Here is a 25,479-nt window from a genome sequence, read left to right as displayed (position 1 = left end):
ATCTTTTTAAATGCTAGAATTTTAAAATAGTTTTTACTTGCCTTTGTTGAGGAAACATCTAGAATCTGAATGTCAAATTTAAGGGTCCAGGGTCAAAGAAAATTGGCAAGACTTATGTTTTGTAGTAGCAGTGGTATATGAGATATTTGTATCAAGTGTTAAAGAATCTGTTCATCCACCAACCAATAAACTATGAAGAAGCAAAAATTAATAATTTTCAGAGATAATACCTAGATAAAAATAAAATTAAAATGCATTTAGAAGTTATAAGAAGGGGGATTATTTCTTTAAAATTTACAGAAACCAAATTTGTCAAAAATTAGAATACATTAAAATGAAAATTCTATTAATTAAATAACACTATTAAAGAGTGGGAGAAAACAATTTCTCACATATGACCAAATGCTATTTTAATAAGGCAGAGATCTGAATAGAAAGGTAGACAAGACCTTGAAAAAATTACTGCACACAGAAGATTTCTAAGTGTTTGACAATCATATGAAACATGCTCTATATCTTTATAAATGAGGGAAAATGCAAAACACCTCAGATAAACAAAATTAATAAATTTTTCCAATGAATTAGTGGAACAGTTGAATACTCATGAACTGATGCTGGGGTTTAGGTTGTTTTATACATTTGAGAAAACCTCCTGTGGAAGGTACATGAGACATCACCATAGGCATAAGATTTAGAGAAACGTCCACATGTGTGTTTCATAGAAGGATACTCACAGTAGCATTAGTCCAAACACTTGAATCCCAGGCAGAGTAGGGCAAGAGGAGGTACATTCAGGAAGAGATAAATGGGAAGGTGTGTGGAAAGTGGTAGGGGTCAGCCATGTTCAAGGTTTTAAATGTTCCATTTAACAAATAATATAAACATTACATAAGTTTTATGTTATATGCATGTCCTATTTCATATATGTGCATTTTTAAAAAGAAATATGTACACTCTATAATATAATAAAGGCTTGCAGTACATGAGAAGACTTGAATATACATACTTTGTGTGTAAATGAGAAAACCCATCATTACAAAGATGACCACATTTCCCCCAAAATAATCTATAAATATACTATCACATTGAAATATTAATGGAAAAAGGCACCCCAAAATTATAAAATTTATCTGGAAGGTTATATACAAATACACAAGGGTACTTCAAAAAATTCATGGAGAAAATGAATTAAATTATTTTGGTGCCAGTTTTGAATCTATGCATAGATTTTTATTGTATGTATTTCTATGAACTTTTGGAAGAACCCTCCTATATTTGAAATTAGCCAAGAAAGTTACCAATTATCACAGCAATGGGAGTAACTACCATTATGTGACATTAACATACATGATATAATATTCCAATACTAGATGAAGATAGAGAAATCAGAATATGAACAAAATCCAGAAATGTATCCATATAATATAGAAATTGCTTGTATGTTATAAGTTGCATTGAAGAGCAATAGAGAATAAATCCAACTACACAGGAATAACACTAAATGTGGAAAGATTAAATTACCAATCAAAGGCAGATTTTAAGGGGGGAGTGACATCAGCAACATAGTCAAACAGGATGCTCCTGACTCACCACCCATGAATGCACCAAATATGCATCTCTTCATGTTTCAATTGTCTCTGTTATTCATATGTTGAGTACAAACAAGGCAATTCATGAAATAACCCCATGAAATGGGTAGGAAAAGCTGTCATACATGGGTATGGATACTTCTCCAGGCACTGTGCCATGTAATTAGCAAGGAAAACCCAACACTGAGCATCACCCTGAACACAGGAGGGTTTGAGTCATGCATATAGTATCCCAATTCTAAAGTTCCTCATGTCATGACTCTTAATTCATGTAGTTCTGGTGACCGATAAGATTAGGCATGCATCAGTCTCCCTTGACCAAAGAACAAAGTGGCAGCTGTATATTATCCTGAGAGTATTTACAGGATCTTCATTTCCCAGGGCCAGTGAACGGAAGGGGTAAAACTCAAAGGTGCCACTTCCTCCCCAGTAGGTATCTGCTAGCTTACTGTGACAACCGGCAACTCTGTCAGTTGAACTGATCAACAGCCTGCATCAGGAAGTGAATGGGTCAAACATTTGTCTCTGGTATCCCAAGTAGGAGCTCAGCCCCTTCCAAGACCTCTTTCGTGGATTTCCCAGTGATAACTCTAGGTCAACAATTCTCCCTGGAAGTAGTTTGTCTATGTATCAAATGCCTTAAGATGTATACTTTCCATTCAAGGGATGCCATCCTATATCGCCTAAGCTCTGGGATCAGAGATTAGTCTTCCCAGATCACAGAAAAAGGTAATTTAAAATGGATGTGCAAGCACTTCCAGGAGCTTCAATCCCAAAGAGCAGTGCAGAGAAAAGGCTAAAAAGCACAATTTCCTGTTTCTCCACAGAAGGGATTCACAGCATACTTTCAGTGCCTACTAGCTGATTCTTGAGTAGCCCTAACAGGCACCTGGAACTTCCTTCCTGGAAGGAGCTTAACTATGCATCAAATGCTGTGACTTTCATAGCTCCTTCCAAGGACGTGCCTCTGTAACCACCATCTTTGGAAGAGAAGGGACTCTGAATTCCTGTCTCCCTGCACCACAGAAAACAGAGATAAACACACAATGCGCTCACTTTCAGTTCCTATACCCTCAGGAACAATGGGTGCAATGTGACAGCAACTGCATGCATAGACAGTACAGATCCTTCACCAGATTAGTGCAGAGTGGGAGATAAATGCCCACTTTCAGCTTCACTGAGAAGACAGGAGGAACTAGAATATATATCTAACACTCCAAGCTTGCTAGTCACATCTACAGTCTCTTTTAACTTATGGTTGTGGAGTATTGACAGATTGTAGTACACTCCAATCACCTGGGGGCCACAAAATTAGAAACAGCAGACTGGACAAATACAAATTTGAGTGATACTTTTAGAATCTCTGAATGAATAAATAGGTGAGATTGCTCTCTTTAAAAAGTACAGTCTGGGCCGGCGCCGCGGCTCACTAGGCTAATCCTCCGCCTTGCGGCGCGAGCACACCAGATTCTAGTCCTGGTCGGGGCACCGGATTCTGTCCCGGTTGCCCCTCTTCCAGGCCAGCTCTCTGCTGTGGCCCAGGAGAGCAGTGGAAGATGGCCCAAGTCCTTGGGCCCTGCACCCGCATGGGAGACCAGGAGAAGCACCTGGCTCCTGCTTTCGGATCAGCGCGGTGCGCCGGCTGCAGCGCGCTGGCCGTGGCGGCCATTGGAGGGTGAACCAACGGCAAAGGAAGACCTTTCTCTCTCTCTCTCTTTCTCTCACTGTCTACTCTGCCTGTCAAAAAAAAGAGTACAGTTTGATAAGCTGGGGAAAGATAACTGTCTCTCCTAATGTGTACAAACCGATACAAAAAGTCAAGAAAAAGAGGAACTAAATGGCCAATAAAAGAACAGGATAAACCTAGAGCCAACTCTAATGAAGTGGAAATTTGATTTACCCAAATAGGAATTCAAAATAATGGTCATAAAGACGTCCACAGAGATCAGGTGAGCAATGCAAGAACCAAATGAAAAATTTAACCAAGGAAGTATTAAAAAGGTACGAAACATAAAATGATACAGCTGAAGAGTATTTTAACTGAACTGTAAAATTAAAATGAAGTGTTTGGCAGAAAACTTAAACAAAACACAGGATCAATGAACTTGGAAGACTGGTCACTGGAGATCATTTATGGGAAGCAAAAAAAGTAGGAAAGAAAATGAGTGACGAAAGCTTAAAAGATGAATGGCACAGCATCAACTAAAACATATATACTATTAGTATACTAGAAGGAGAAAGGGAAGGAGTAACAATAGAAAATATATTTCTATAGTGACATAAAATTCCTCAAGTCTATGGAAGCAGGCAGAAATTCACAGTAGAAGAGCCCAAAGGACATCAAATAAGATGACTCCAGAAAAAGTCTTCCACACTGAGGCAAATCATAATCAAACTGTCTTAACTTAGAGACAGAGGAATTTTTTTTTAAATCAGCAATGCAAAAGTATCTTTTTATTAACCATAAAACATTTTAGCATATCTTTTCATCAGAAATTTTGCAGGTTAGAAGAAAGTGGTATAATAATTTAAAATTCTGAAAACAAGATTAAAAACACTGAACGTAGAACACACTATCCACTAATTCTGTATCTGAAAAATGGAGGATACAGAAAGCCATTCTCATATAAACAAAAGATGAAGGTATTTACCACTACTTGACCAGCCTAACAAAAATGCTAAAAGATGCTCTTAAAGTTGCAGAAGGAAAATAATGGTAATTAGTAAAATGAAACCATATGAAAGTATAGAGTTCATCAGTAAAACTACAATGTCAAACCCAAATCACCTATATGTAATTATGATGGATAAATCAATTATATATCCAGTATACAGATTAAAAGGAAAAACACTTAAAAGCAACTATATAGTATATTCTAATGGGTGCAAACAAAAATGTAAATACAATGTACAATGGAACATGATAAAAGCAGTTCTAAGAGGGAAGTTTCTACTATCATATATAAATAAAAATATATAAATATATAATAAGCTAACTTAACATTGTCCATCTCAACAAAACAGAAAAAGAACTTTCTAAACCTAAAGTTAGCAGAAGGAAGGTAGTGACACAGATCAAATTAGATATAACGAAAGTGAGACTCAAAAGTAATAAGAAATACAAATGAAACTCCAGATTTTTATCTTAAATTTAAACAAAATTGACAAACCCTTAGCTAGACTAACAAAAAGAGGGAAGACACAAATTCAGAAATAAAAGAGGAAACATTACAAGGAATAACACAGAAGTTCAAAGGGTTATAAGAGAATATTATGAAAAAAATGCACAAATGAAATATGTTACCTAAAAGAAATGGGTAAAATTCTAGAAAAATATAACCCACCAAGATTGAATTATAAAATTATAAATATTAGACCAACAACAAGTAGAGACAGTGCATCAGTAACAGAAAATTTCCCATCAAGGGAAAGCCCAAGGCCAGATGGGTTCATGGCTGAATTCTACCAAATTTTTAAACAACCAATCTACAAACCTTTGTAAAAAATTGAAAGGATACTAAATAATTTTATAAGGCTACCATTACACTAATACCAAATCAAGACAGACATTACAAAGAAAACATTGGGGAAAAATATGACCTTGGTCTAGGCAATGATTTCTTGGACATAAAAATAGCATGAAAGTTCCTCATAAAACTAAAAATAGAACTAAATCGCATACAGCAATGCCACATCTAGGTATACATCCAGAGGAACTGTACTTCTATTTTCATTATAGTATTATTCACAATAGATATGACATAAAACTACCAACACATCAATAAATGGATAAATTGACTACAAAAAGGGAGGGAACACTTAATTATACTCAGCCTTAAGGAAAGTAAATTCTGTCATTTGTGACAAACATGAATGAATATTAAGCGACATGAGCCAGACATAAGAAGACAACTGCCACAGGATCTCTTATATATGGAGTCTGAAAATATTAAATTCACAAAATTAGAAAGAATAATGGCAATTATCAATGGGAGTTTAGGGGGAAATGGGACACACTGGTCAAAGAGAGCAAAGTTTCAAAGAGTAAGTTTTTGAGCTGCACTGCATAGAGACTATAGTAATGTATTGTGCATTTCAAAGTTGAGAAGGATGGATTTTCAATGTTCTCATCATGAAAAAATACATCTGTGAGGTAATGGATATGTTACGTAGACTGAGTTGATCATTTTGCAATGTATACCATTCATCAAAATACCACACTGTGCCCCTGTAAACATATACAACTATCAGTCAATTTAAATCAAAATTACTAAAAAGAAAAAGAATGCCGGATGTGATTGAAAACAGATTGAATATAGCACAAAACTTTAAATTTAGACAGAAACATTGAAAGTTAAAGGATAAAAAAATATATCCTAAGCTAAAGACTTGTAAGAGAGCTTTTTACATTAACTGACCATTACAATAGACAGAATTAAATGACATTTAATAGTAATAAAGGGTCAATCTGGACAACATATCAGTTATAGATATATGCAAAAGAGATCAAAATTAAATGGAAAGTAAAGGAAAAATTTAAGGAAGAAATAGACTATTCAACAGCAATATTTGGTGACATCAATATCCCACTCTGAATAATAGCTGAAACAATAAAAGGCTAAGGATATTCAATTTTTGAGCATCACAGAACTATAGATATGTCTATATCTGTCTATTTAGCCCTATTTTATAATAGGGGACACACCACCAAACAACAAAATACATATTCTGTTCAACTGCACATGGAATTGTCCATTAAAAACCATTTCCTAACTCCCAAAGCAGTCTAAATAAAATTTAAAGGATTGAAATCAAATTATGTTAGCTGCACACAATGGATTTACACTGAAAGCCAGTAACAGAAAGTCATCTGAGAAGTGTACAAATGTGTGGAAACAAGAAACATTCCCAAATAGCCATTGGGTCATAGAAAGAGATAAAAGAGAAACTAGGAAATATTATAAGATGAATAAAAATGAAAATACAACACACAAAAGCTAACAGGATGAAGGAAATTGTAGCTCCAAATGTGTTTTTTTAATACTTGAAATCAGTAAGTTAAACCTTCCACTTTAAGAACCAGAAAAAGGGAAAACTAAGCCCAAAACAAACTGCAAGAGGGAAATAGACTATGATGGAAAAAAAATATAGAAAGGATGGTATCATGCTATGTTCCCACCAGGATGAGAACCAGGGATGGGATTGGTGGCAGGTGGAAAGCAACATCTCTGCCCACCAACACACAACCTTTGCATCCACTCACACTCCTTGGGGTCTGTACTAGACCCCATCCTTCCCTAGTTACTCCTGACCCCTCCCTGAATTCTCCTGTATCTCTGTGTAGTGACATTGTACCTGTAGTGCTGGCCAGCTATACACCAAGACCAGGAAAGGATCATGTCAGCCTTGATCACACATTCCACTTGCTCGTCCAAGCTGCTTCCTGTCAGGTCTTCACCCAGGTCAAGACCGTAAAGGGTCTAGACTAGCCCCATTTTAAAGTGGACAAATTGTTAGTCACCACGTGCTAACATATTACTCAGACCTGGTCACAGGGCCATGAACTGTGCTACCACACGCTGTATAACTTCAGTATGAGAGATATCATTTTCATCCCTTGCTTAGAGAAACAGGGGGCAATCTCAGAGTTCCAAATGGAAGCTGCAAGTTTGCTGGGCAAATGGGAAGGGATGCAAGGAATCCAGGATGTCCAGCACCTTATGCATCTGCACAAATCACAGCAAGTAGAAAACAAGGGAATCCCTACTCACCCATATTGGTGGTCCTTGACTAGCTGGGCTGTGCACATGACTGGAACAGCTCCTCAGAACACAGACCAAGATTGGAATATGTACAGGATGATCGAGGACTAGGCAATATTTGCCATCCCCACAATCCACGCTCCTTGTACAGTGGGTTTTCAACTCCTGCCCCCAACCTATCCTCCTGACTTTGTTTCTTGGACACACAGACCTCAAAAGCTGTGGCCCAGGAAGAAGTCTGTGTAGTGGTGCCTTTATTGTGACCCTGTTTCCATCCATACCAAAATGCACACGTCCTCCCATTTCTGTCCCCTTTTCAGGACTGGGTCTCCTGATGACTGTAGGAGACTGAGACAAGTGGTTACCATGGACTCCAGGAGGCTCCTCTACTGGAAAAAGGCTCTGAAGCAGCAACATCAATAGATGGGCAGGCTGGATGGGCCTGGCAGCTCTTCTGGGACTTGCAGAGTCTTGGCTCTGATGGGTTGCCGTATATTCTTACAGCTAGCTCCTAATTTAATTTCTCCTGCACTGTGGGATGTTTACTGTGTTGTCCATAAATATTTTCCTGGGATGGTGGAAAACATCAATGAAAGCCAATATTCAAGGCATTTTGCATCCAATGCTATGAAACTAATAACAGGAGCATTTCTGTTTCCACTTATTACTTTTCCCATCTCCATTTTCTACATCTCACTCCCCATCTTTGTACAAAGGAGAAAAGGTGACTATCTTGCAATTTGATCATAGATTTGTCCACTCCTTTGAAATTTGCTATGCACACATTACATATGCTAAAGTTGATTCGTGGGCACATTTAGAATTGCTAAAGAAACTTGACAGATTAAATCCCATATTAGTATAAATTTTGTTCTGTTTACAAAAATGTTTTTGGCCTCAAAATCAACTGTGTCAGAAATAAGTATTTTGGCTTTTAGTGTTTTCATAAAATACATATAACCATGTTTCCCTTTAAATCTATTTTTATCTCAATATGTAAGGTCTGAATTCTCATGCTTATCACTTGGGAGATGACAAGGACCAATGAGACTATTTCCAGTGGGTAGCAGGGAGATGTGACAGGGCTGACTCACAGGACTATCCTCAAGATGGATAAATCTTCACAGGACATCACTGTGTTTGAAGCCTGGTCATCAAGGAATCGCTGATACCCAGGTGAAATGTTTCATCTCAAGTGGATATCCACAGAGATCTAAGCTGAATGTAAATCCAATCAGAATTCAATAAGGGCTTTGTGAATATGTGATGGGAATTCACAGATATTTTAAATAAAAGTATGGATCAAAATGAAGGTAGATAAAATTTTAAAATATTAAAAGGATATTAAAGATGCCACAATGTTCAGTACTGTGTTTTTGTGTAAGGGGTTCAAACAGATCAGTGAGAAAGATCAAAGAGGTATCATGATAGGTCACATAAATGCAGTCACTTCAGGACTCAATTAAAAACAGAAGCAATCCACCTCAGCAGAGTATAAGGAAAACAAAAGAAAAAGAAAAAAAAAACACACTGATCCAATATTAATCACTGGAAGACTGCTGGGACTTTAGGACACAACATTCTGTTCATGGCATCATTTTATCCTATACCTTATAAACACAGACTGCTACTAGTACAAGCAGATCCAGGTCCATACAAAACAGGTCTGTGATTATATATACCACCAGAGAATTGCTACCCCAGACAAAAGACTCATCATATAGGGTAGGATGCACCACATTATGGATGGCACATGAGTCAGGTGATAAACTTGTGGTCACACATCCGGTTTGTACTAGAATAATGGGTGGATGGAATGAGAGGCAAACAAAGCAACAGCCGTTCCAAATAACTGAGTAAATAAATTTAGTAAATAAACTCAAATAAGTGGGTGTTTGGGCTTGAATATTTGTTCTCAAAATTAATTTGTGAAAAAAGAGCTCAGGTTCCACCCATAATAAGGGGAGGCTGAAACTGCAAGCCATATGTTCAAGAGAACAGACTTTGAGGAACACATATCCAGTATTAGCTATTGGGGATGGAAGATATTCCTTGTGTGGGCTCCCTAAAATCTGTAGGGTGTATGACTTCTGGAAAAAGATTTTTCCACATTCATTACATTCTTAGCGTGGCTCCCTCTGTGATTTCAGTGATGCTTCTCAAGGCTTGACTTATGTTAAAAGGTTGTTTTACATTCATTATATTCATAAGATATTTTTCTACTGTGAGTGCTCTAATGCCTGCTGAAATGTGACTTTTGGCAAAAGGCATCTCCACATTCTTTACATTCATATTTTCTCACCTGTGTGAGTTCTCTCTTGTGTCCTGAGGTGTGACTTCGGGCAAAATGTTTTTCCACATTCAATGGGTTTTCCCATTGGAAATCTCAGATATCTGCTGAGATGTATCTTCTAATAAAAGGCCTTCCTATATTCAGTATATTCATAAGGTTTTGTCCTTATGTGAATATACTTGTGTAAATACAATGTACAATGATATGTGACTTCCAGTAAAAAGTTCATCCAAATTAAGATGTTTCACCTGTGTGGATTCTGATGCATCATCAGGTTACCCTTCCTGCATAATGATTTTGTTTTAAGCATTCATTACATTTCCAAGGTCTCTCCTGTATTTTCTGTGTGACTACTTTGATGTAAATCGAGAACTGACATCTGGTAGGTTTGTCCACATTCATTCCATTTATATGGATTTTCCCGAGTGTGAATTTTGTGATGTACATTGAGAGCTGACTTAGAATAGTAAGTTTTCCCACATTCTTTACATTCGTATGCTTTTTCACCTGTGTGAGTTCTTTGATGTGTCCTAAGGTGTGACCTCCGGTAATAGGTTTTCCCACATTCATTACATTCATAAGGTTTTTCCCCTGTATGAGTCCTCTGATGTATAATGAGGTCTGACTTCCTGTAAAAAGTTTTCCCACATTCATTACATTCATAAGGTTTTTCTCCTGTATGAGTTCTCTGATGTACAGTGAGGTGGGATTTTCGACAGAACGTTTTTCCACAGCCAGTACATTCATAAGGTTTTTGCCCCGTGTGAATTCTCTGATGTATAGTGAGGAGTGACTTCTGGCAAAAGGTTTTTCCACATTCATTACATTCATAGGGTTTTTCACCTGTGTGGGTTCTCTGATGTACTGTGAGGTGTGACTTCCGGTAAAAGGTCTTTCCACATCCACTACACTCATAGGGTTTTTCCCCTGTGTGAGTTCGCTGATGTATAGTCAGGTCAGACTTCCGGCAAAAAGTTTTTCCACATTCATTACATTCATAGGGTTTTTCACCTGTGTGAGTTATCTGATGTCTGCTGAGGTGTGATTTTCGGTAAAAGGTTTTCCCACATCCGTTACATTCGTAAGGTTTTTCCCCTGTGTGAGTCCTCTGATGTATAATGAGATCTGATTTCCGGTAAAAGGTTTTTCCACATTCACTACATTCATAAGGTTTTTCCCCCGTGTGAGTTCTCAGATGTATGTCAAGGACTTTCTTCCGGTAAAAAGTTTTCCCACATTCATTACACTCATAGGGCTTTTCCCCTGTGTGAATTCTTTGATGTACAGCAAGGACTGACTTCTGATAGAAGGTTTTCCCACATTCGTTACATACATAAGGTTTTTCTCCTGTGTGAGTTTGCTGATGCATGCTGAGGCTTGACTTCCTACAAAACGTTTTCCCACACTCATTACATTCATAGGGTTTTTCCCCTGTGTGAGTTTGCTGATGCCTAGTGAGTTGAGATTTGTGGTAGAATGACTTCCTACACTTTTTACATTCATATGCTTTCTCATCCGTGTGAGTTCTCAGATGTTGAGTGAGGTACGACTTACAGGAGAAAGTTTTACTACATTCTTTACATTCATATGGTTTCTCACCTGTATGAATTCTTTGATGCGTCCTGAGGTTGGACGTCTGACAAAAGGTTTTCCCACATTCATGACATTCATAGGGTTTTTCCCCTGTGTGAGTTCTCTGATGTATAATGAGATCTGGCCTCCGGTAAAAGGTTTTCCCACATTCATTACAGACATATGGTTTCTCACCTGTATGAATTATTTGATGTGTCCTGAGATTTGACTTCCGGTAAAAGGTTTTTCCACATTCATAACATCCATACGGCTTTTCCCCTGTGTGAATTCTTTGATGTATAGTAAGGCTTTGTTTACAGTTGAAAGATTTCTCGCACTGGTTACATGCAAAGGGTTTTTTCTCTGGATACGTCATTTGATTTATGTTAAGACCAGATTTGCTAATGAAAGTTTCATCATAACCAATATATCCATAAAATCTCTCTCCTGTGTATGTTTGCTGATGTATAGGGAAAGCTGCTACTTTATAGAAAGTTTCTTTTCCAATTTGAGTTGCCTCTCCAACAATGAAACCTGACATATCACAGGCTATTCCATATTCATTATATTTATAGGGCATCTCTCTCATGTGAGCCTCCTTAGGTGTAAGGAATATTGCCTCCCTATTGAATACATTTACCTGTTCACTATATTCAAAAGGCGGCTGTAAAGTTTGAATCTTGTGCTGCTGACTAAGATGATCAAAGCACGTCAGGGATTTCCCAGTTATATTATGGTCACCAGGTTTCTCTTGAGCATACATCTCATTTGGCTCACTAGGGAGAATCTCATTCTGATATACATTAAATGCCTCAGGTCTCACTTCTGAATAATCTTCATTTTTTACAACCAATTTGGAAATATGGTTTGAATTCAAATCACATGTTTTTCTTAATTCAACTCGCTCCTCAGTTGATGTGTTGTTGTTTACGACTACTACTTCCCAAAAAGTTATGCCTTGATTTTCCTGGCTGGTCCCAGTCAGGTCATCCATTTTCTGGACAACTGAAATGAGAAAAAAATAACCACTTCCATGAACCACATCTCATGGAATGCTCATGTAAAGGTAAAGAAATTTATTCCTATTCTAAAGTAGCGTAAGATTTTCAAGTATCAATGAAAGGTGGTAATTTATAACAAGTATATGGTTTTTCTCCTTTATGAATTAATAGGTTACGTTAATAGATTTTCCAATGGTAAATTGTGATGTTTTCAAGGCCTTTTTTTTTTCTTTAAAAAAGTCAGAAAATATTTAATCAAATGATTTTCCTACTGCCTAGGTAAAGTATGAGGCTGAATGCTTTTCATCAGTCTCTGTTCTTTCCAGTTTTTCCTCATAACTGTGTGCTTCTCTTATGCTGATCTCTCAAATTTGAAAATGCCAAGGTACTCGTGGATTAGTTACTTAGAAATACAGGAAAAGGCCATTCTATGACTTAGAAACAGGATTTGGACCTGTGGTGGTTTCATTTTCACTCCTCTTGGGGGAATGATTATAGGCATCTTTAGGGTTTTCCAAATACATGATAGCCTGTTCCCCACACTAAATAAAGACAATTATCTCCATATTCTAAAATAAACCTAACATTACTTACTTCTCAGAACATTATCAGATACAAAAAGATTCCAGTACATTGCCATGTGCACTCCCTTCCTGCTGGTCTAAAGGATTACGTTCTACAACCCATTTTTGAAAAATGTTTTTCGGGCTCCTGAGATGAAAAACTTCAACTTTCTCCCCTGCTCTAAAATTTACTGGTTCTGAAAACTTCTGTTTTCTGTGTTGGAATTTCAGTTTTCTTCAACTATCACAAAGCAAAAAACAAAAACAAAACACGCCCCCTCTGAGAGTTCTACACATATCTTATCTCTGTCATTTTTGAGCAATTCTGAAAAATGAAGAATGCAACCTTTGAACTCCATTCCCAAACATCTCTGACCTTTTCAATACGAAACAATCACTTTATATCACCATGGGACCCAGAGTCTCCTGGTTCTCCTCTAGGGCCACCATTTTCATTCTCCCAGTGCTAGGTACTGCTTAGTCTCATGATTTCTGATATTGTGTTATACAAGGCTCATTCCTGGACTTACTTTCTCTCATTTTCTTAACAACTTCCTTGGTCAAGATTACCTGGTAAGTATGACTTTGAATACTAGCTTTAAGCTACTGATTTGCATATTTGGTTTACAATAGTGATGTACACTATTCTAAATTTTATATCAGTCTATATATTACATGACAAATTTGGAAAACTACCTCAAAATTAAGCTAACTCAGGGCAAATAAATATCTCTTTAAAACTGTCTTCCTTTAAGACTCTGTCTAAAAAATTGAAACGCTATTTTCTCTTTTTCTCAATCTGATAAAACATCCTTTGTGGCTCTTATCTCATCACCATATATATTTATTTGGTTTTACACTCTCAAGAGAAGATACACCTGTTTCCTTATAATAAGCACTGAGAGAATTCATAAATATATGAATGAATGCCTAAAGGAAAATGGGGTATCAAAAAAAAAAAAAAAAAAAAAAAAAACCTGAATTGAACCCAGAAGAAAATTCTACAAAGAGCCAGACAAGGATCAGATTTTTTAGGAAGTCGAAAATAATACTTATCAACAATAAAAATAAGGAACATAGGTAGAAATGTGACAGACTTCCTTGCAGGCTTCTATTGGGTACCTGATACATGAAACCAGCTATACTCAGGGTTGGGACTTGAGTTAAAAATTGGTGAAAACAGCTAACACAATCAACTGAGCTTCCCTTTTCTAACCCTCCCAGCCCGGCATGTACTCACTGACCTTGGAGACTCTGCTGTGGGGGTTCTTCTACTGTCCATGGCTCTGCTCCTTGTTCCAACTTGAAGATCACATCAGGTTTGGTTACACAATATCCTGTTAATGCGAATAATGTAGAACTTAGGCTAATGTTACATCAGGTGCTTTTTAGATTTACTCATTTATTTTGAGAAGCAGAGAGACACAGAGAGGAGAGAAATAGAGTTCCCATCCACTGGTTTACTCCCAAATGCCAATGGCTAGAACTGGGCCAGGGCCAGAGCCAAGGGCCAGGAACTCAATTCAGATCTCTCATATGGTTAGTAAGGACCCAATACTTGAATCATCGTGTGCTGACATTGACGGTGCACCTTAGCAGAAAGCTGGGATCAGGAACAGAGCTGAGACTCAAACTCAGGTACTCCAATATGGGATGTAATCATCTAAATCAGCGTCTTAACCCCTAGGCCAAACACTCACCCCTAAGTGAGGTCCTCTGAAGAATAATAGCTGCTTGGCTTCAGGAGTAGTGCAAAGAAAAGGCCAATTTGAACTTTTTCATTTGAGAATGTTGATATATTTTTCATGGACTGGAATCTTTTACCCAAATACCATTAAACCCATAAAGAGCTCATTTATTATTTTTAATTTTTTTTTTCTTTATTTACTTTAGAGGTAGAGAGAGTGTGAGAGTGAGTACCTTTATTTGTCGATTCCCTCCTCAAATAACCACAGCAGCAGGGACTAGGCCAGGTCAAAGCTGGGAGCCAGGATCTGAATCCAGGTTTCCCACACAGGTGGCAGGAACCAAATTACTTGAGCTATCACCACTACCTACCTGGATGTGGCAGAAAGCTGGGTATTGAATCAAGACACTCTGATGTGGGACATGGGCCCCTTAACCACTAGGTGAAATGCTCACCCCCTAAAGGGTTCATTTGTTCAGGAATAAGAAGGTGTTCCATGTGGGGATTGCTGGGGAGTTTCACTCACCCAAAGACAGCAGGCTGTTGTATGTCTCCAGCATCACATCCCTGTACAGGGTCTTCTGAGCATTGTCCAAGTCCTGCCACTCCTCCCATGTGAAGTCCACAGCCACATCCTCAAATGACACCAATACCTGTAACAAAACATTTCTCCTTAACATATCAGCTCTTGGTCACAAAACAAGAAGATTGGGAGTTTATTCTTTTGTGTGTGTTATATGTGTCTTTTACAAAACCCAGCCTATTCCGCATTCTATATGGTGCTACAAATAAAAATTACAATAAAAATATCTTGCTTCTTCGTAATTCCAAAAATACAATAGAGTTTCTGTCATATCTGTAACTGTACTTGTTCCTAGCAAGAACAGAACAATTAAAATCCTTACTGGCTCTCCAAGGAGCTAATAATCTAGTCTAAATAAGCATAAACGCATCCCTGAAATAACATATTAAATGAACTGAGACATATGTTCAATGTAGATCAGGGTAACAAAGAAGTAGATAAAGATTTTTTATGTGTTATCAGGTTGTACTTCACTGAAACACCAAAGATTTTTAGATCCTCTTTATAATTCTAATCTCATGAGTATGAAGCAACAAAAATCAGTTGTGAAAGTACAAAGAACATATGCTAGGTGAATGGAACTATATAAGCACCGCATCTAGGTGTGTGTTCCCAGGCTGTTACAAAAGATACAGGCGGTGGTGCCGGAGCTGTGGTGTAGCAGATAAGGCCACTGCCTGCAGTGCCAGCATCCCATATGGGTGCCGGTTCAAGTCTCAGCTGCTCTACTTCTGATCCGGCTCTCTGCTATGGTCTAGGAAAGCACTGGAGGATGATGGCCCAAATCTTTGGGCCCCTGCATCTGCATGGGAGATCTGAAATAAGATTCTGGCTCCTGGCTTCAGATCGTCTCAGCTCTGACCATTGCAGCCATTTGGGGAGTGAACCAGTGGATGGAAGATCAATCAATTTCTCTCTCTCTCTCTCTCTGCTTCTGCCTCTCTATTATTCTGCCTTTCAAATAAATAGATAAATCTTAAAAAAAAAAAAGATACAGGTGGTAATGATGTTCAAGGAACGGATAACTGAGTGACTCTATAGTAACTATGTTTGACTTAATTCCAACAATTAAAATTGTGCTTTCTTAAAATTATTTACAAAATAAAGTATGCATAAGCATTTTTCTAATTCCAACATCCAAAAGAATTGCTATTCACATGAAAGTAATTACCCACTTCCTAAACCACTGAATGTAAATAATGAAGGACCAGTGAAAAAGTGGTGAGTCATCTCCTGGAAGGGGAATTGGAAAGTTTTGAGGGACAGTAATAGGGGAAGAAGCCAAAACAAGACATGACCACTTATCATCACTAATAAGAATACAGAACAGGGAACTCAATATAAAACAGGTAAAAAAGGGGAAAAAAACAACAATACAGGAACGGAAATCAGTACTAAGCTGTGCAGAGGATAAAAATGGAGTCATAAAAGTATAGTTTAATTCCATTCTAACTGCATGAGCAGCTACACAGATACTGGCACTAAAAATTGAAATTGGGAAAAAGAACAGAGTATAATGTAAAGAAGTGAGAATAATCTTAGACAAATACTTTAAAGTTTCCATATTCAAATATATTAGGATATTCAACTATATGAATATATGATCTAGAACTTAGAAAAGAGATGTAGCTGAAGATAAATATTTGGGAAACAGTAAACTTCAGCAATGTCTGAAGCCATCAAAATGATTTAAGTGCTCAAAGAGAAGCTAAGAGATAGGAAGAAGAAAAGGAACAAATAGAGAATCTGAGGACACACGGACATTTACTGACAGAGGAAGGGAAATAAAGAACGAGAACACAGAAGGATTTTTTAAAGTTTATTCCAAAAATAAGGAAAAGTTTAATATTAAGAAACCTATTAAAGTTAACATGTACAATTCCAATTTTTTCCACATCAAAATAAATTTGCATTTCAATTTTATTTCCCACAACTTTTTCAAGCACCCTTACATTTTTCACCATATTCATAGCTGCTTGTGGGGGATGAGGGGCAAGAATCTATGACATCCACATAGACAAGAAAGTTATCTTTTAAAATACCATCCCATCTTAACATAGACCCTTAATACAAGATTTCATGGCATTTTTAATATTTTATTATTTACTTGAAAAGCGGAGAGACAAAGAGACATGTTCCATCTTTGGGTTCACTTCCCAAATGCCAGCAAAAGATGAGACTAGTTCAGATCAAAGCCAGAAGCCAAGAACTCAATCCAGATACTGCAGGTGGGTAGCAGGGACCCAAGTACCTGCTGCTTCTCAGGGTATGTATATGCAGGAGGCTGGAATCAGAAACAAAACTGGGACTCAAACCCAGGAACCCTAATATGAGCTGTGAGCATTCCAAGCAATGTCTTCACTGTGCCTAATGCTCACTCCTAAAAAAAAAAAAAAAAGATTTGTTTATTTATTTGAAAGCCAACTTGCACAGAGAGAGAAGGAGAGGCAGAGAAAAGGGGGGTGGGGGAGTCTTCCATCCACTCATTCACTCCCCAATTGGCTGCAATGGCCGGAGCTATGCCGATCCGAAGCCAGGAGCCAGGAGCTTCTTCTGGGTCTCCCATGGACTTGAGCCATCTTCTACTGCTTTCCCATGCCATAGCAAAGAGCTGGTTCGGAAGAGAAGCAGCCGGGACTCAAACTGGTGCCCATCTAGGATGCAGTTTTACCTGCTACGCCACAGCGCCAGCCTCCAAACACTCACTACTTTCACAAGGAAGCATCACAGTTAAAGGGCCAACACTGGAATGATATGTCTCATCACTACAATTATTTAGCATTGTATAAAGGCATTCCTCAATTCAAATGAAAAGAAAAAAAAAAACAGGAATGGCTTATATACAATTCATACCTACAAAACTAAAGGGAATTTCCTGAAAACTATTACAAATAGGATGGCTCAATAACTTGACTATGAACATATTATATAAAAGACATCACATCCCATACTGAAGTACATGGGATCGATACTTGTTTCTGGCCATTGATTTCAATTTCTTGATGATGTAGATGCTGGAAGGTAACAGAAATGACTCAGTGACTGTGTTCCTGCCACCCATGTAAGAGTCCTTGATTCAGTTTCCAGATCCCAGCACTGGCCTTGGCCTAGTTCTGGCCAATGCAGGCAGTTAGTGAGTAAACCAGTGGATGGGAGCTCTCTGTGTCTGAGTTTCTGCTTCATAAATAATAATAATAATAACATTTAAACTCATCATATATAGGACAACATATACATTAACTAAAACAAGAAAAAGATAAAATGGCAACACATTTAACATAAAAAGCATAGAGCAGACATTGTGGCACAGTGGGCTAAGCTGCTGCTTGGGATACTCACATACCATATCTAAGTGCCAGTTCAAGTCCTGGCTACTCTACTTCTAATCCAACTTCCCACTAATACATCCTGGGAGATGCCAGAAGATGGTCCAAGTTTTTGGGATCATGCCATCCATGTAGGAAACCCAGAAGTAGTTCTGGGATCCTTAGTTAAGCCTGGTCCAGCCCTGACAGTTGGGGACATTTGTGGAGTGAGCCAGCAGCTGAAAAATCTCTCTCTCTCTCTCTCTCTCTCTTTCAAGTAGAAGAAAGTAACGTAAAAAAATTTTTAAATACAAAAAGTAAAAAGCATAAAACTGTACTTGTAAGAGAGGAGGGAAAAAGGACTAATCAACTGAAAAGACACAACATGTTCACAAACTGGAAAGTTATACATCATTAAGATGTCAATTATATCTAAGTCAGCAAATTGGTTAAACATTATCCTACCACAAACAAAACAATGTTAGATACAGACACACTAATTTAAAAGTTCATGTGGAAAAGTCAAAAATTGAGAACAGATAGTATATGGTGGGCTCTATTTCTGTTCATAATAAATACCATACATTGAATAGTTTAAATAAAGAGATATTTTATTTCCTTAATTCTACAGGCTAGGAAGTCCAAGACCAAAGTGTCAGCCAGTTTAGTCCCTGATGATGTCTCTCTTCCGACCTTACAGAGTAGCAGAGAATGGGCCAGTCCTTCTATGGTGATTTTCTCAAGAATTTATATACTTAAGACCAATCTTAAACCCCGTATGACTGTGGAGATACGGCTTTTAGGACAATAGGAGATTATTACGGCTAAATTATGTCATAAGGGTAATGTCCTAATCCTACAGGATTGATGGCCTTAGAAGAAAAGGAAGAGAGAAAATGAGAGAGGGGTGTGTGTGCGTGGGGGGGGCGGGAAGAGAGAATGAATGAATGAATGAATGAATATGAATGAATCATTCAGTCCCATATTGAAGTATCTGGAGTCAGTTCCCAGTTCAGCTCCTGATTCCAGCTTCCTGGCAATCCAGACACAAGGAGGCAGGAAGTGATGGCTAAAGCAGTTGGGACTCTGCCAACTATATGAGAGACCTAGACTGAGTTCCCAGCTTCTGGATGTGGCCCCATGGCCAACACCAGCCACTGTGGACATTTGTGGGAGTGAACCAGTAGATGGGAGCCTTTCATTACCCTGCCTCTTGAACATTTTTTTTTTTTAACACATTCATATCAGGTGAGACATTATAAGCGTTATAGCCTTGGGAAATGTTTTCACTTCCTTAAATATCACCTCCCAGTGAAGTCAGCAGTTACATGTATGTGATATCATTTCATATCACTTCAGGCACCACACAATATCCATTGCTTTTATCTGAGAGCGCATGTTAATGGAGCCTCTTCCCCTGGTGTCTTCAGTAAATGAGAATGAATAAAATCTTCTTATCCTTTTAAATTCTGCACTTAACAGCTTTTCCTGTAGACGTTCAGGATTTGGGTATTGTCATGAAAAGTGTTCATGTGTTGAGACCCCTCAAGTTGCCAATTTTGTCATTCTATCACCTTTTGACATCCAGAAGCTTTGGTGGATTTTCTATCCTCAGAATCTCCCCTAGGGAAAGTTTAGAAACATAATCCATTTAAGAAACTATTGCAGAGGTGACAGTTTATGGTGGTATGTGGAAGAGTATTTACAGTGGAAATGGATAGGGGTATATTTTGAAGATTTAGCCACTAAATTAGGGTGATCATCTTTTCCTTCCTATTGCTCCAAAAAAATGAAGTCTTGTAAAACTTTGACTTATCATATGTACTAGGTAAAAATGTATTGCAGTGTAATTTTCACTTTCATTGCTCATTTGCTGAGATAGCTTGACCACTTTTTCATATTTTTAAACATGGGTTTAAAAATTATAAATTCATTTATTTGAAAAGCAAAGCAGCACACAGAGATAGAAATTTCTCATTCATGGTTCACTCCCCAAATGCTGGGTTGGTCTTGGATGAATTTAGGAGCCAAGAACTCAATCAACATATTCCACGTGGATGGCAGAGACCCAACTATTTGAGCCTTCAATACTTACTGCTTTCCAGGGTGCACATCAGTAGGAAGCTGGAATGGGGAACAGAGGCAGGATTGAACTCAGGTACTCTGATATGGAATGTCCCAAGCATCATCCCAACTGATACACCAAACATCTGCCCCAGACTGGGTTTTTGCAGAGCAAGGGAGTAAACTGAAATCATTTGCTCATTTTTCTATTGAGATAGTGATTCCTGACAAACTTTTTCTTCTGAATATCTACTAATTCTTCTGATTAGGAAGATAAGCTTTTTGTGATGACTTGTTATTTTTCTTTTAATTTGGCTTTTTGCTTTTTTATTTTTAAAATTTTGATATTTATATATTCAGATGTCACAAATTTTCCTTGTATGGCTTCTGGATTATAACAAGTAAAAATATCATTGTAATGACAAAGTATTCAGCCATAGACTTTTTGTCTGATTTTCCTTCATGTTTATGCATTTTTAGGATCCTATGTTTCCTTAAGAACACTTTATTCCTCATCTTTCCTTTGGCCATTTTGGGCAATTAAAAGAAGGAGCCAACTTTATCCATCACAGATTCTTAGCAATGGCTTTCATGATCATAACCTTCATTTGTTAATTACCAGGAGATTGAGTATTATTGCTCTTGATTTCCAAAGCATTTTTGGTTCTATTTTTTTATATATATAAGAACTGGAAGAGGCAAACTTATCAACATTAAATGATAAACAATGAGAAATACTTCTTAGTTTTCCAATCTTATATGACCCCAAATTTCTAGTATTTCCCTATTCTGCTTGCATATTGGCTTTTTATCACTTTGCTCAACAGTCAGATGAAACCTCACAAAAATTATAAAATTCTAACAAATTTATAGTACATTTATCTCCTGATAAACTGTAGAGAAATCAAAATTGAAAAACAGGAACTGAATTGAGAAAACCCTTAAAGGTGAGCTCATAAATTGTTGGTATTTCACTAGAAGACATTCTCCAGTTTGCACACAAATCACAGAAACAAACTCTGCAGCTTGACCAGCTTAGGATGTTACAGGGTCAGGTTTAAAACTGAGAAGACAACCATGAATTGAGGGAGAGAAGAAGTACTGCAAGAAGGAAGTCAAAGAATGAAATCCCTCAAATTTTCATATAAAACCCACCAAAACTTTTGTCTATTAAAACTATATTATGAGCCGGCGCCGTGGCTCAATAGGCTAATCCTCCACCTTGCAGCGCCGGCACACCGGGTTCTAGTCCCGGTCGGGGCGCCGGATTCTGTCCCGGTTGCCCCTCTTCCAGGCCAGCTCTCTGCTATGGCCAGGGAGTGCAGTGGAGGATGGCCCAGGTGCTTGGGCCCTGCACCCCATGGGAGACCAGGAAAAGCACCTGGCTCCTGGCTCCTGCCATCGGATCAGCGCGGTGCGCCGGCTGCAGCGGCGGCCATTGGAGGGTGAACCAACGGCAAAAGGAAGACCTTTCTCTCTATCTCTCTCTCTCACTGTCCACTCTGCCTGTAAAAAAAAAAAAAAAAAAAAAAAAAAAAAAAAATCTCAGAAAGGCCAGCAAAAAAATAGCCATTGGAAGAAAAAAAATGGGGAATTGGCTAATGATTATTGCAAGGAATACAGAACTGAGAACTCAAATCCAGGGAGCAACTGTCTCACAGAAGAAAAAGCACTCTTCTGTGGAATGAGGATCCAGAAACTCTGTGCCACATGATGTACAATATCCAGGAAAATGTGACTCATATTCAAGAAAAGAGTCACCAGGAAGAAACTCAAGTTAACTCAGATTGTGCAAGAAGCAGGTAAGATGGTTACTCTAGTTCTAAATATTTTCAAGTACTTAAAGGAAGATAAAAATATAGCATGTTAGAGATGAGGATTATTGGTAGAAATGTAAACAGAAAAATGGAAATTTTAGTGTTCTAAAGTATAGTGACAAATGAAAATTTACTTACCAGCTTAACAGCAGTTGAAAAAGATAAAAAAAATGGAACTTGAAAATTGACAGTTTTATTTTTAAAAGGATTAGTTTATTTATTTGAAAGAGAAAGAGAGAGAGAGAGAGGGAGAGAGAGAGAGAGAGATCTTCCATTCACTAATTCACTCCCCAAATGGCTACAATGGCAGGAGCTGAGCCAATTTGAAACCAAGAGCCAGGAGCTTCTTCCAGGTCTCCAACGTAGTTGCAGGGGCTCAAGGACTTGGGCCATTTTCCACTGGTTTCCCAGGTGCATTATCAGGGAACTGGATCAAAGTGCAGCAGCCAGGACTCGAACCGCCACCCATATTCCCATATTCCCTGCTGGCACTGCAGGCCAGGGCCTTAACCCACTGCACCACAGTGCTGGCCTCAAAAAACTGTTACAGTTTTAATATGTGCCACAAAAAACATATGTTGGAGGCCAGCACTGTGGTGTAGCAGCTTAAGCCTCTGCCTGCAACATGGGTATCCCATATGCACACTGACTACAGAACCAGATGCTCCACTTCTGATCCAGCTCCCTGTTAATGCGCTTGGGAAAGCAGTGGAAGATGGCCAAAGTTTTTGGGCCCCTGCACCCACATGGGAAACCAGGAAGAAGCTCCAGGTTCCTAGCTTCAGCCTGGCCCAGCTCTGGCTGTTGTGGCCATTTGGGGAGTGAAGCAGTAGAAGAAAGATCTCTCTCTGCCTCTCCTCTTTTTTCTGTAACTCTACCTTTCAAATAAAATTTGTTTAAAAATAATAAATAAATAAATCTTCTTAAAAAAATGCATGTGTTAGAAACTTAATTCCCAATCCCTTTGGAATGGATCAATGCCAATTACAAAAAGGGTTCAGACCATGAGTTCCATCTCTTGGTCTCTCATCATATGAAGTCTCCTGACATGTTACGATGTAGCAAGATGGCCCTCCTCTTGACTTCTCAGCCTCCAAACTAAGAGATAACTTTCTCTTCTTTACAAATCCCCCAATATGTAGTATTTTGTCAGAGCAACACAGAATAAAGACAGAAACCAAATCAAACAATATTTTCTAGTCTTTATGAAAGAAAAAAGAAAAATGGGCAAAGGTTCAAAGACTGGTAGTGTAATTTCAAAAGCAATTTAACCTACAGGAGTACTTCAAAGAGTTCATGGAAAAATGAAATTGAAGGATAACTCGGTTTTGTTGCAAAAGAGTTTTTGAAATCTGTGCATACTTTTTTCAAAATATGCATTTTCCATTACCTTTTTAAACAACCCCTTGTATGGTGGGAAAGGGTAAAAGCACAGAATGTATTCAGCTACAAGAATATTCACAGCCTAATCCTAGGGGCCTAGCAGGAGAGGAGTGAGATGTCCTGATAAGTTTGCACCATTTCCTGCTTGACAAATACCTAGCCCCAACTAACTCAATGATTATGTTTGTTCCACTTTCAGCCTGACAAATACCCAGTCCCTCCTGACCCAACCACAATGGCAGGTGCAAACACACACAAACCCCTCCTGATCTGCAGCTGCAAAACTTGCAGAACTGGAAAGTCCCTCCAGACCTTACCAAATAAAACCTTCTCAGCCTGTGACAGGGGAGTCTTTGATTCCTATGAGTAAGGACCTCTCTCAGGCTCATTCTGCAATAAACCTGTCTCAGCTGTCAAGTTGCCTCGCTCCATTTCCAATTCTTTCACTGCCACATTTTCTCTCTCACAGCATGCAGATTTAAAAATTATGCACTAAAAGGGGGGGGGCATTGTGGCACAATGGGTTAAACTTCCTCTTGGGCTGCCCATATCCATATCAGAATGCCTGTGATTAAGTCTCATTCCTGCTACTGATCCAGCTTCCTGCTAATTTAACTTGGAGGCAGCAGATGATGGCCCAAGTACTTGGGCTCCTGTCACCCATGTTGCAAGCATTTGGGAGGTAAAGCAGCAGTTGGAAAATCTCTCTCTCAAATACATAAAAACAAATAAAACTTTCTTTTAGGGGCTGGCATTGTAGCAGGTTAAGCCTCTGCCTGAGATGCCGACATCCCATTTGGGTGCCAGTACCAGACCTGGCTGTTTCACTTTTGGTCTAGCTCCCTGATAATGCACCTGTGAAAGCAGTGGAAGATGGCCCACGTACTTGGGCACCTAGCACCCATGTGAGAGACCCAAAAGAAGCTCCAGGCTCCTGGCTTCAGCATGGCCCAGTCCCAGCTGTTGTGGCCATTTGGGGAGTTAATCAGTGAATGGAGGATCTCTCTCTCTCTCTCTGTGTGTGCATGTGTGTGTGTGTGTGTGTCTTCTCTCTGTAACTCTGCCTTTCAAATAAATAAAAAATAAAAATCTAAAAAAAAAAAACTACTTTAAAATTATGCACTAAAAGAAACTTATGTTTAATTCTATTTCCATGAACTTTTTGAAGTATCCTCATATGTGTAACCAGAGATTCAGAAATGAAAGACAAAAAGTGGGACATAAAATATATGTTTATGGCTGGTGCCGTGGCTCAATAGGCTAATCCTCCACCTTGCGGCGCTGGCACACCGGGTTCTAGTCCTGGTTGGGGCGCCGGATTCTGTCCAGTTGCCCCTCTTCCAGGCCAGCTCTCTGCTATGGCCAGGGAGTGCAGTGGAGGATGGCCCAGGTGCTTGGGCCCTGCACCCCATGGGAGACCAGGAAAAGCACCTGGATCCTGGCTCCTGCCATCGGATCAGCGCGGTGCGCAGGCTGCAGCGGCGGCCATTGGAGGGTGAACCAACAGCAAAAGGAAGACCTTTCTCTCTCTGTCTCTCTCTCTCACTGTCCACTCTGCCTGTCCAAAAAAAAAAAAATATATATATATATGTTTAATAAAATGGTTAAACCTTCCTACATGGCATGAAAGATTCAATTTACAAATTCAAAATGTTCAATGACCCCCTAGTCAGGATAGATGCAAAGAAAAGTACTGTAGGTAAACCACAAATTATTCTGTCTTCTGCAACAAAATAGACACAACTGGAAAATATTATACTTAGTGAAATAAGCCAGTCCTAAAAAGACAGCTACCATATGTTTTCCCTGATCTGAGATAACCAATAGAGTACCTAAAAGGTAATATATTGGGGTGAAATT

At 38.5% G+C, this 25,479-nt stretch overlaps 1 protein-coding gene across 5 annotated transcripts in view; it reads right to left on the bottom strand.

Moving 5' to 3' along the window:
• Positions 1–384: 384 nt before the first annotated feature.
• Positions 385–25,479, bottom strand: part of LOC100351380 (uncharacterized) — a 69,940-nt gene continuing 44,845 nt past the window's right edge. For 2 of the 5 annotated variants that reach the window (XM_089335196.1, XM_089335195.1), the window contains exons 3-6: positions 20,451–20,479; positions 14,994–15,120; positions 14,025–14,117; positions 385–12,221 (exon numbers count right to left, since the gene is read on the bottom strand). In XM_089335196.1, the coding sequence (XP_089191322.1) occupies positions 9,958–12,221; positions 14,025–14,117; positions 14,994–15,027 (2,391 nt within the window). In that variant the 5' untranslated portion in view covers positions 15,028–15,120; positions 20,451–20,479 and the 3' untranslated portion in view covers positions 385–9,957. Of the gene's footprint in view, positions 12,222–14,024; positions 14,118–14,993; positions 19,979–20,450; positions 20,480–25,479 lie in introns of all 5 variants that reach the window. The other 3 variants (XM_051830198.3, XM_008252432.5, XM_089335194.1) reach the window with 2 other exon arrangements.

The sequence above is a fragment of the Oryctolagus cuniculus genome, chromosome 6 (genome assembly GCF_051225735.1).
Source record: "Oryctolagus cuniculus isolate XC-2025 breed Fujian yellow rabbit chromosome 6, ASM5122573v1, whole genome shotgun sequence".
Taxonomy (NCBI): domain Eukaryota; kingdom Metazoa; phylum Chordata; class Mammalia; order Lagomorpha; family Leporidae; genus Oryctolagus; species Oryctolagus cuniculus.
This window is presented reverse-complemented; position numbering and strand designations above follow the sequence as displayed.